Raw genomic sequence first — 13682 nt, 5'->3', positions numbered from 1 at the left:
GTAGCATTAGTAGCAGTATGAATTTAGCACCTTTGGTTTCTTTAACATGTGCTGAAAGATTTAATTTTATGCCATCAGCCGTTCCTGAAGCATTGCTGGTACGTCCTCTTGACAACATGTGTGGGGATAATGTGTTTCGATTTAGTTCAGTACAGTTTCAATATTTCCCAAATGTTTGGCATTAATACCCTTAGCATTAGTAGCAGTAGTAGTAGTACCAGTAGTAACAGTAGTAGCAGAATTAATAGTATTAGCCTTAGCTTTAGTGACAGCAGTAGTAGTAGAAGTGGTAATAATAGTAGCAGTAGTAGTAGTATGAGTAGAAGCAGTACCAATAGGATGCAAATATCGTCTTTCGGTTAGCTTAACGTCCTGCACAATAAGCCCAGTAAGTTTCAGCCTCACACACCGAACGGTTCCTAAAGTATTGCTGAAACGCCCTTTTAACAGCCTGCATAGAGACGGAGTGTTGTCATTCAGTTTACCTTCCCCCTCGAAATTTCACCTTCATACCCTCTAGGCGTAGTTGTAAAAGTAGTCACAGTAGTAGTATTAGCATCAATGGCAACATTATTAACGGTTATAGCACTAGAACAAGTAGTAGCAGTAGTATTAGCGTATTACCTTTTGGTCAGTTGAACATCTCTCTCATCAAGTCCTGAAAGCTTCAACTTAATACGAAAGGCCGTTCCTATGATATCACTGAGTCCTTTTGATAACTTGCATGTTCATATACTTGTTGAAATCTTCATCTTAATGACTTTAGGCTTACAAGTAGTTGTTACAGAAATAGTAGTTTAAGTAGTAGAAGTAGTATTAGTAAATGGTAGTAATATTAGTAGTAACATGCACATATTGCCTTTTGGTCAATTGATCTTCCCCTTTAAGCATTCTCTGAAACTTCCAACTTAATACCAAATCAATTCCTGAGATATACTTTTTTGACATTGTACATGCACATATTGTCTTTTAATTTAGTTCAAATTTCTCCTCAATATTGTAAAAGTAACAATGAGGTGGTAGTAGTAGTAGTAGCAGTTGTAGTGGTGTTAGTTGTAGTAGTAGTATTAGCGTGTAAATATTGCATTTTTGGTCAATTGATCATCTTCTTCACCATTTCCTGGAAGTTTCCAATTAATATACTCAGTTATTTCTGATTTACGTTCTTTTGACAACCCGTATACACATAACATAGCCACTTTATATTTAATAACACAATTAGAACAGCCACACGGCTCCTACTTCCATATGTGATTGAAGGTATTGACATTAGCCACCTGTCGTGTGCTGATGATATTTTGTTGTTCTCGGATAATTTAATTTCAATGCAGAATTAATATACTACACTCACATCTACAAGAGATAGGATTAGAGATTTAACCTTCTAAAACAGAATTCCTAGTGGCTAATAGTAAAACTGATATCCAGCATCATTCAATTAGGGTGGGATCACTGAATCTTCTTAATAAAGATTCCATTAATTACCTTGGGTTGCCTTTTGGTCCATCAATTAAAGCTACACGGGAGTTTGTGTTATCGTCTGTATTGGGAAAACTTAGGAAAACATATGGCCTGTTAGTCAGGATGATTGCTCCGTTTGATAAAAAAAAACACTTGCTATAATTTACAATTCAATGTTTGCATCTCATGTATTTTTCATTGTTCCACTTTTGAAGTTTTTGAGTAAAAGTGATAAAAGCATATCCACGTTTAATTTTCCGGTTTTGTAAATATTTTCTTGGAATTCCACTATGGTTCAAAAATAGGTATATTATACGAAAATCCGGGATATTTGATATTACTGTTAAAATGGATCAACAATACGACCAATTTCTTAGACGATCAAGAGAAAATAGAATAAATTTTCCCCTTAATTGTCTCATTTAATGGAAAAACAGTTTTGTCGTCATTTCTTTAGTAAAATAATATATTTATGCGTTATGTTTATGGGTGCTGATTTATGAGTTATGTTTATGAGTTGTATTAGTATTTATAGGTCATGTTTTGTGAGTGGTTTTTTGAGTAATCTGCAAAAAAAAAACTATGATCTACTTATTTTCATTAGAAGTGTAATTTTTATATTTTTAAGTTTTCTTTTCACACTCCTCTGTGTACATCTTTTGTATGTAAAGAGGGCATAAATAAATTATTATTATCATTATTATTATTATTATTACGTGTTTCGATTTAGTTCAACACTCACCTCAAAATATATGTTACTATGAATGTCCAAAATCTGGTTAATGTCGACATTCACTGGTGAATGTCCATTTTTTTTTTCTGCTTGGATTCAATTAGCTTTGCGAGTCGGCTTTTTCAGTCTGACGCAAGTTATGATGGTAAAAGTTAAAGTAAGGTTATGTTAGTTTAGGTTAGATTTGGTTAAGTTTGGTTATAAATATCAGGAATGGGTCAAAAACCTAACTTATCCCAGCCCAGCCTAACTTACCAAACATAACCAAACCTGTCATCATCAAACCTTACAATAGACTGAATAAGTTGACTGGCAACACTGACTAGATCTAAGGAGAAAAAAAGGTACTTCGAAGATCCACCTGTGAATGTCGACATTCACATATTTTGGACATTTAACATATACAATGAATTAATTGCCTAACTTCTATCCCTTGCCCCGAGGGCTGTGGGGAGGGGGTGACATCCCCAAAAGCGTAATTACTGGACCATTCAACAATACTGAAGTATACAGAAGTCTCAAAATTTTGATTGGATCTTTGCTTTCGGAAATGATAGACGTGGGGAGATGATTGCCCTCAAATCACTTTTGACTCTTAAAAAGGGCACAAAGCTTCTAATTTCCAATCAAATGAGCCCAATCCAAAGTTTGTACGACCACCCATTCCATAAAAACCTTATACGCCCTCAGGATATAACCTACAATCCTTGCCTTAGGGCTCTGGTGGGTTACGTCTACTCTGGAGGGACTGGTGAATGTCCTTTGGACTATTTTGAAAAAATGGCTATCTCACAATTTTGATCAGATGCGTTTGGGGGAAAGAGAGCGTCAATGGAGGGGGGTGGGGAGTAGTTACACTCCATCACTTTCAACTCTTAAAAAAGACCTAGAACTTTCAATTTTCAACTAAATGATCCTCCTCGAAAGCTTGTTTGACCACTCCTTCCATAAGAACCTTATGTGCCCACTGGGTATAACTTACAAATCTGCCCCCAGGTTCCGAAGAGCTGTTTCAACCCCGAAGGCCTTGTTATATGATCTTTAGGCTATTTTAAACAAAATGTTTATCTCAAAATTTCTATCAGATGCATTTGGGAAAAAGAGGACAGGGGGGGGGATAGCTTCCTTTTGATCAGTTCTGACTCTTAAAAAGGCCACTAGAAACTTCTTATTTCAAATCCAATAAACCATCCCCTAAGTTTATATGACCAATTCTTCCATAAAAACATTATGTGCTAATAATAGCCATTTCTGTAACTTATAGCCATTGTCCATAGGACTCGGGAGGGGGGTTGTCATCCTCAAAGACATAATTATTGGACCTTTCAACTACGCTGAACAAAATAACTTTCTAAAAATTTGGATTGGATGTGTTTTGGGAGATGATGGATGTGGGGAGGTCTCGTTGCCCTCCAATCTCTTTGACTATTGGAAAGGATACTGGAACTTTGAATTTATAATCGAATTAACTCCTTCTGAAGTTTTTACGACAATTCCTTTTAAACGAAGTGCTCTGGTCTGAAAAAAATAAAAATAAATAAATAACACATTGTGCCCACATCGCTCTTTACTCAAGCAGCGCTATTGCACTGCATATGATAAGAACTGCTAGTTCCTTCTTACTCTCCCACCCTGGGCAATAAATTCCAGAGTAACAGCAGAATATGGAGCTTTGGGTCCTTTACTGATATTATTGAAAGATACAAAAAAATATAGTAGTTTGCCTGATCTGAACCGTGATATTCACACATTGTTTTCTTTAAGTGTGTTTTATCTGTTATGTTTCATTTGGTTTAATGGAAGATCTTCTTTTTTGTTGTTGCTTATGTTGTGTTGCATTCCATTATGTTTCTCTTTTTTCCTCTTTTTTCTTTATTTATTATTAAATAAAAAACAAGTTCTTTTAACTGCAAGTAAGGAGCGACATTACGCTCTTTACGCTAAAGTTTGACTCTGACACAACTCTACTTTTAAAAAAAATAATAAAAAAATTTGCGTAAAGAGCGAGGCGTTGCAGAGGGGACAACTTCTTTCATATACGGAGTAATTTCTGTTCGTTTTAACATTAAACCTCAAAATGAGCAGAATTTTGTCTATATAGGAGGGGGCTGCCCCTTTCTAATCACTACCTCATGGTTGTAGAAACTTTGAAGGATGCATATTCAGTCAGAAATTGAGAGTTCTTGTCATTTCTTTATAAATCGAAAGTGATTAGAGACCAACCAGCCCCTGTCCTAAAACTGTTTTGATATCTGGTCCTTTTGTTACCCTTAGGTCATCTAATCAACATTTTGATGCACATATCTTGCACTTTCTTTTTGGCTGCTCAATTTTGAGTGTGGGGGAATTTTCCACAAGGGGGATTATCTGGGGAAAGTTTCCACGGGGGGATTCTACAAGGGGGATTTTCTGAGGGGGGAGGCGGCAACCTAATTTGGACAAGCAGTTCAAAACCAATCAATAGTCTTCGTATAGTAGATCCTACTATAGCTGTTACTTAACTAGTTAGGCCTATATTGTCATAGTTGTATAGTTTTCTTTGGCTTTTATTTTGTGGTACTGTCGTTTTCTTTTTGCATGAAGATGGGTTTTCAATAAATAATAATAATAATGCATCTTATATGGACTTGACCTGGATCTTTCAAATGAGGAAAAACAAATTAAAGTAGTAGACACACAAGAACAACTAGTAGAGCCAACAGCAGTAACTAGGCTGTGTCAAAAGAAAAAGAAGGAGATCTAGTTGACAGTAAGTGTGTTTTCACAAACAGCTGAACAAGCTGTTTTTGCTTGTTCTAAAGAAAATTGCTCCAAATTTCTACAGCCAAAAAGTTTAGTAAACAATATAAGCCAAAACCATCGAACTTGGTTTGGTCCCAACATCTAAACTGCATGATAGCAGTTCGCCCTTTACAATCAAGAATGTTTCTGCTAGGTGTAAATCAGAAGACTTTTCATCAGAAGTACCCTTAAGGGGTATTTTTTATTTTATTTAACCCTAGAAAAGTAAGCCTTTGAAGAAGCTATGTAGATAGTGAGCTTTTGTAAAAATTACTACTTGAAGAAACATTGACTTTTAAAACCCATCATTAAAGTATATTTTAAAAGTAAATGGGGCCAACTCTTTGAGCTGAACATTCACGGAAACCTTTCGTGAATGTAGTTTTCTGGCAAATTTGGAGATAGTGAATGAATATATGACATAGCTGGTGATGCATTTGATGTTGATCAGCCCACAAAACATGCACATGGGCCACCTGTTGGTCTTCTGAGTGGCTGACATGGAGCTACACAGTTGGTCAAATGTTTCAGCACTGCTTTAGTGTTATTATAGTGTTCAATGATCTAAGGCTTCTGGATTGGGCACGTGATACTGGTAACCTCATGGCAAGTTAACAGAAGCAGTCCTTTTTGATGGCTTAGTAAGAGAAGACACTTGAGTCAGGTCCTGATCAAAACAAAACATTGATGTTCTTGTAGTTCACCCTTTGCTCACAAGCAGATATTCCAAAATATCTCTCTTGTTTTTCATACAGTCCCAACTGTACTCAGTTAATATGGTTCTTTCAGTAGTGCTACTGCAAATGGAATAATTTTCAGAGTCATATTTTTCTTATCTCTGTTTTAAATTAGAAAATAATTCATATTCATGGCCATCATGTAAGGGGAGGTGCAGCCCCCTCCCCCAATGTTTTGCTCACTTGGTATATATATATATATATATATATATATATATATATATATATATATATATATATATATATATATATATATATATATATATATATATATATATATATATATATATATATATATATATATATATATATATATATATATATATATATATATATATATATATATATATATATATATATATATATATATATATATATATATATATATATATATATATATATATATATATATATATATATATATATATATATATATATATATATATATATGGCCACACAAAAAATAACAATAAACAGACAATTTCTGTATGTTTAATCTGCAGAGAAACTGATATCAATAAAAAGGTATGTAAAATTCTAGATGATCCACTTTTGGCTATTTTAGAAAGGGTCTTTAAACACCTTATTTCTATGTTTTAGAAATTTGCCTACTTAACAAATCCATACCTACTGGAATTTTGACAAAACAGCATTATATTTTAATTTTCAGTTTCTTTTTCTCTGATTCTTGTTTTGAAAATGCAATTCCGTTATGTGAGTAAAATTCTAATCCATATCAATGTATTTTTTCTTCTAAATTTAGGAAATGAATTTACACATCTTTGAAACCAAGGTTGTGAAGCTGAAAATGCTTTTTTTCTACTTCATTTAAGCAGGAGATCTATTTTGTAAGGCTTCACTTTTGAACAAAATGATTTTTAAAGGTAGGTGCCCTCTAGAGGGAGAAGGAGTGGAGGTTGGTACTTTGGAATACCTTCACAGCAGCTACAGAACAGCTTGGCTGCATATTCTACTGCCAACCAATATGTTTCAAATGTAGATCAATTGGGATAATGAACTATATTTAAAGAAGGGAATCTCCATAATTAGTGGAAAATAATTGTGCTAATATAGTTATGTAATTCTTGGGCTTTACCAGAGTGGGAATTACTCAACCCACCAGCAATATTGGAAACCAAGAAGGGACAACCATTTGTTAAATTCTGGGTCATCACTTGTGAGGATTCGCCACAATTAAATAAGGAAATCTCTGACTCTTTCAAATTTACATGTGTAAGAAACAAAAAATGAGGGATTAGCTCAACTAGCTTCTTAACCTCCAATGATGAAACACATCCATATCTGAATCATCACAAAACTTGTCAAACAGCATTGCTTGAAATTACTCAAGGCAAACAAAAATATGAAGCATTGTGAGGATAATTTTAGCACAGGGAAATGGGGTACAAATTGCAATCAGACATGAAGATGCTCTTCTGGGTCCCACTCCATGGGACAGCCATAGAGGGAATACATGTCAATATTTAAAAAAGGGGAAGAATGGGGTTATGGGGTAAAGGCTTGGGTAGAATAGGTAGTGACTGTTTATGGGAGAGTATCTCCCAGGGATCACAGCTTTGAAAGGTTATGTCCTTGGGAGATAATCATAACGGGCCCAACAGTTGTGGGTTGATGGAACTGGCTATCATCTTTAACCTCCCAAAGGGAATTCTACCCAAGGAGCTCCTCCTCTTCATCAATTACAGACAAATGCCTTGGAAGATTGATTGGACAGATCCCAAACTCCATCCCATGCTGTCCCAATCCAAACCAATCTTAAATACCACCCAACTTTTCTAAGCCCAGTGTAGTCCTTTCAATTCTACCTCCTAACTACCTCTATTTTTCAAAAGAGGGACAGAGGCCTCCACCTACCCTTGATCTCTTTACTCCTCCTGCAGTATTGAGCTAACAAAAAAAGCATGCCTGAAATATTACTGTCTGCCATTGCAGACTGAATTTTAAACAAGTTTCCTTTTTTGCATTTCTTATTTCTTTTCAATTCAATTATAATAACAACAACAAACCCATGGGTTATTGTGAAATTTCAATTGTGGATTATGGTCTCAAATTGTCAACCAAAGACATTTTTCCAAACCTAGTGTGTTATTTTTCTATTTACTAGACCCTAAAGTGTTATATTAAAGTTACTTAACCTTAGTGTTTCATCCTGGTAATTACCTTAAATTGCAGCTTGGAGCAATCTAAGGATTTCCTGCTTGTAGGCTCCATGAAGAATTAAAGACGAGTTGAAGACTTGTGGGCTGGTCAATCATACTTCCGCTCTACATCACTCCATTCAGCATCCACTCTTGATTTGAAAGTTTCAAAACAAGTTGCAGAGACAACATATTCTGACAGTCTATTCTAAAGGCTGATGAATTTTGAGTTTTTCTGTGTTGTTGTTGGCGCTGTGAAGCAATTTTCTTTTGGGTGAATTTGAAAATCCAGCCAAAAAGTCAGCATCCTAGTGTTGATTCAATGACTAAGCAAGCAGAAAAGGGTTGGTCACCTGCCGCAAGTGCTGTTATGCCTGCTGAGAGTAAAATCCCTTAGATTGCAGGGATCAGATGAGCAGAGATCAGTACTTCCCTTGCTGAGTTAGCTCTGAAGGTAGCAACCTGCTTTATTGCAGAGAATTGACAACTGAAAAAACACTGACATTACCAATCTTGTCTGTAGTTTAAAATGCCACCCCGAATAAACAACAAGAGAATGTGGGTAAGTTCTAAAATGAAAAAGGATGAATGTGGTAGCTGTCAGGTTCAACTTGATGAAAAGTCTTCAGCCTTATTATGTGACGGTTGTGACAAATGGTTATGCAGAGAGCATATTGGGATATCAAAGTCAGAACATGCATTGTTCTGAAAAATGACTGATAGTCTTACATGTGAATGGTCTTGCCCAGTTTGTAAGGTTAGTGAAAACATCAGCCTAGGCTCAGACACTACCCAAAATTTAATTGAAACAGTAGTCTCAAAAGCTGTGACTGCCTTGGTTAATCAGTTCTGAGAAGATCTCAAGCAAGAACCAGTGAACATGAATAGAAGAATTTCAAATTTAGAAAGAGATGTTGCAAGCAAATGCTCCCTAGCCAAAATGGAAAATAAATAGAATACATAGTTAAAAGTAAGCTGGGTCAGTCTCATAGTTACAGCAATAAGAATTTTGATAGTGATGTGAAAAAAATTATTCATGACAACAGAGAAAGACGGAAATATCAGCTTAAGATAGTGGCATATGGAACACAAGAATCAAACAGTTCATGGTAATAAACTGAAGTAAGGAGCAACCTAACTCAATAGTAACCAGAACTCTAAAAAACAGAATTTTGATACCAATAGTTGCATCAAAAGAATCGCATTTTAATGCTGATTTTAAATACATAAGTTTTATCAAGTTTAGTTTTACCTATCAAAAGTTACAAGCCTGAGAAAATTTCCCTTATTTTAGATAATATGGGGAAACACCCCTTAAAAGTGATAGAATCTTAACAAAAAATACATCATTAGATTCAGCATATCAGATACAACATTGACGGACAATCTGAACTAAATCAAAAGATGCTGTGTGCATCTACAATGTCAAGAGAGCATATCTTAGGATGGGTATTAAGTTGAAAATTACATAGAATGCTTAAAGGGAAATATCACCTGACCCACAGGTAGTAGATGCACACTACTGCTAATGCTAGTATCACTGCTGCATTTGCTACTGCTACTACTACTACTACTTCATCTACTACTACTATTCAAACTACTTGTAAGGCTTTGAGCATCCAATGAAAATATCAAGAAGTATATGAGTAAACAGGTTATCAAAAGGACATACCAGCAATGTTATTGCAATGGCTAATTGTATTAAATTGAAGTTTTCAGGACTTAATTAGAGGGATATTCAACTGGCCAAATGGCAATATGTTAATACTAATGGTGCAACTAGGACAAGTACTATTAAAATTAATACTACCACTAGTAATCCTAATACTACTACTGTAGCTACTATTACAACTATGCCTAATTGCAAGAAGGTGAAATTTTCAAGGAATTTTGAGGGGGGAAATAAGGTGAATTGAATCCAAACAACTAATTTGTATGTAGGTTGTCAAAAGGGCATAACAGCAACATTTTAGGAACAGTTTCTTGTGTAAAGATGAAAATAATAGGGCTTGCTGCAGGGAATGTTGAACTAATCAAAAGCAAAAATTTGCATTCCAATAGCACTCCTTCTACTCATACTACTACTACTGCTACTAAGGCTAAGGCTACTATTATTTATTCTACTGCTACTAATACTACTGTTGCTATTAATACTAAGGGTATTAGGGTGAAAAATTTTTTGCTATAAAGGTTTTTTGCTAACTTGGAGATTGGGGGATATATGTAAATAAAAAAAAATTCAGGAACAATGGCAAAGCCCTTAGAAGGTATTTTGAAGTATCTACCTTGGCCCTATCTCCTTAAAAGGGAATAACTTTTGCTGAATTTAGACAAGCTATATGATATTAAAATGAAACTCAAGACATAGGAAAGAAAACAGGCAAAAATAGGCTAATATGCAAATATGAAAAGTTTATTTAATTATAGCAAATCAAATCTAGGCAAGACAAAATCAAATAGAAATATTGGTAAATTTGGGACACTTTTCATTACTGACCAACAAATAAGGTGAACATCCTACTTGATGCCTTTTTTATGCTCTTTGTGAATATAATAATACCTGGAAATTCAATTTTGAGCCCTTTATGGATCCTTAAAGATGACACCTTTTTCTTCTTTTTGGCTATATAAATGGGTTACAAACAACAATTCTTACTTCATTATATACAAAATAACTATAGTTAAGACATTTTGAGGTAAATGTTTAGTTTCATCACAAGCTGTCTAAACTGAAAACTATGCTGCAAAATCCCCCTTCAACAAACTAAAAATGCATAAAGCAGGCAGGGTTTTGAAGCCAAAGGAAATGTTGGGGTTGTGTAATATGAATGAAATTATATTTAGAATACTATTTCTAGTCATCACTGGTGATTTCTGTATAGTAAGTTGAAAGACAATTAAAAAACTTACATATCCATTAATACTAATTATCTACTTTCACTTTTGAGTTTAAACTAGCCATCAAATCAGTGAATCAGAGCAATTAGTTATATACTAAGTTTATGTTCCATTGATTTGAAGAAATGGTTCTGACAAAATGGACATTATACAGTTTTTCATTTTGAGAATCAATTTGTTTGAAAAGATGCTTTGGCTATGGGAAGGCCTTTGGTGAAACAAATGTGATTGAATACTGAGGTAACCTTACCTATACAACAAAGCAAATTAGTCCATGAGCCCCACAGGCAGAAGGACAAGATCTTGATTCTATATTTATTGAACAATTATTCAGCTTGAAGCCTGAAAAAGTAAACAAAAAGTAGGTCATAAACATCAACTAACAAGTCAACAGATCAGAATACAGACCATGCCCCACTGCCTGCAGGGCTCATAGACTAGTTTGCTTTGCTCTCTAGGTATACTATAGAGCAAAGCATAGAGCAAATTTATATAATAAATTTGCTATATAAGCAAATTTGCTTATATAAAATATAAGCAAAATTGGATGTTTGGGTAAAATTCTAGTTAATTGACTTCTTGCTATCTAAGAAAGGATTTAGGTTAGGAAAATGAAACTTTCAGGGATGAATCTACAGACTAAAGTATGTCCTGGGAAGGTACTTTGAAGCAACTATCTCCACTCCTTCTCCCTCTAGAGGGCCCTGACCTTTGATGATCTTTAAAAATATGTGTGTTATAAAAGTGAAACCTTGCAAAATAGATCTTCTGCTTAATTGAAGTACAACAAAATTGTTTTCAGCTTCAAAACTTTGCTCAATTCCATTTTATAAGGTTTTAAAGAAATGCAAATATATTTCCTAAATTTTGAAAAAAACATTGATATGGCTCAAAATTCTACTCAAATAACAGGAATTGCATTTTCAGAACTAAAGGCAGAGAAAAAGCAAGTAGGAACTGAAACTTCTGGTAAAATGTTGTTTTGTCAAAATTTCAATAGGTAACCTGTCATGTAGGCTAATTTCTGGGCCCCCTAGAGGGAGAAGGAATAGAGGTAGATACTTCAAAATACCTTCCCAGGACATACTTTAGCCTGTAGTCCCATCCCTGAAAGTTTCATTTTCCTAACCTAAACACCTTCCAAGATAACAAGAAGTCAATTAACTAGAATTTTACCAATGTTTGTTTTCTTTAAACAGCAGGCTAGTTCAAACTTGAAAGTGAAAATGGATATTAACATCAATGGATGTGTGAGTTTATTAATTATCTTTTGACTTCCTACTATATAGAAATTACTGGTGATGACTGGAATTAGTATTTTGAATATAATTTCATTCATACTGTATAACCCCAACTTTTCCCTCAGCTTTAAAACCCTGCCTACTTTATGCATTTTTAGTTTGCCCCATGGAGGAGGAGGGTCAACCAGAAATGGAAGCATTTCTAGAATTAGTATTTCTAAGTGCTCTAAACTGGTTTAGAAAGCTTGTGACTAAACTAAACATGTACCCATTTTGACTGCAACTCTACTACACTTCACTTCAGCCCCCCCCCATCATGTGTAAACATACTGCCAAAATTGTATAGGCTATTTCCTATGTGTTTTCTGATTCTCAATATTGTCATAATTCATTCAATTCATTGTTAGAATTGTTGAAAAAATGGTGATGCCAACAGTTTAGCATATATGCTAGTAAACAGGAATATTGAAAGATATTAAAATTGTTAATTCAATCAGATCATGATAAATCAATGCCTGTAGATTTCATAATTTTAGAAAAATTAAATTACAATTAAAAAATAATTTTTTAACCACTATTTTAACCCTTTTCTATAGCAAAAATAAAAGAATAAAGTATCATTTTAGAGGGTCAATAAAGGGCTTAGAATTGAGTTTCTAAATAAGATAACTATTGTATCCAGAAAAACCATAAAAAAAGGCATTGGTTGGTATGTTCACATTATTTGTAGCATGGACTGGTAATAAAAACTGTCCCCAAATTTACCAAATGTTGTAAGCATAGACCCATAGCTTACCATAACTAGGCAATCAAAATTTTTAGTTCTCAAAAATGATCCTTTTGGATAAACATTCCACAGATATATGACTTCATGGAAAATGACTTCTAAAAGTTCTACAATAACACAGCTTTTGATTTGGTTGAAATCCATCATGACTAATTCTTCTTCTACAGTGTGCCTCATAAGTGTTCGAGAATGCTAGGTTGGACACAGACAGGTGATTTACAGTAATGCATTATGGTGCAGATAATTTACCGTACCAGTGCTTCCACTTTTTTTTTCTGAAAATCAGTAACGACTCCAAAAAAGTCGGGAGATTATCGGGAGGTTTTTTTTAAGTCGGGGAAAAAATCAGGAGGTTTTAAAAAGCTGTTTTGTCTCACATACCAGTTGTATTGGTGGTAAAAATGTCAGTAATAGAGAGACAGAACAAAGTAGAATCGAAAATATGTTTTAGAGTCTTAAGTCCGGTCTTCACCTCCCGGAACTTCCGGAATCTGGGCTTCCAGATTATTCTTTGACGTCTTCTTCTTCTTGCATCTCGAGTATGAACCGGTCCGAAAGTATATCAAAATCATCCGGAAAAAAGGGGCTTTTGAACTTTCAGATTTCCCGAATTTTGAAGTATCGCAGAAGAAATTCAAAAAAAAAATCCCGGAAAACCTGGGAACCCAGATTCCGGATGGTGAAGACTTATTATCACTCCAAAATCAGCTATCAACAAGGAACAATGTTTCTTTCATACAAAACTTATGCAAACTAAATGGTTTTATTGAAAGTCATCTAAAACTGTTTGTTCACATAATTAGAACTAGAATTACGAATACGAGTAACAGAACTCAGGCAGAATTTTCACTGTATCACACTGCAGCTAAAACTACTTGATCACAT

The 13682-nt window shown here is 34.4% G+C and overlaps 1 protein-coding gene across 1 annotated transcript in view; it reads right to left on the bottom strand.

Moving 5' to 3' along the window:
- Positions 1-12989, bottom strand: part of LOC136027260 (mitotic spindle assembly checkpoint protein MAD2B-like) — a 68857-nt gene extending 55868 nt beyond the window's left edge. The window contains exon 1 of the mRNA XM_065704334.1: positions 12807-12989. Coding sequence (XP_065560406.1) covers positions 12807-12974 — 168 coding nt within the window. The 5' untranslated portion in view covers positions 12975-12989. The remainder of the gene's footprint in view (positions 1-12806) is intronic.
- Positions 12990-13682: the final 693 nt, after the last annotated feature.

Source organism: Artemia franciscana, chromosome 5, assembly GCF_032884065.1.
Source record: "Artemia franciscana chromosome 5, ASM3288406v1, whole genome shotgun sequence".
Taxonomy (NCBI): Eukaryota; Metazoa; Arthropoda; class Branchiopoda; order Anostraca; family Artemiidae; genus Artemia; species Artemia franciscana.
Note: the sequence above shows the minus strand (reverse complement) of the source record. Positions and strands in the feature narration are given on the sequence as shown.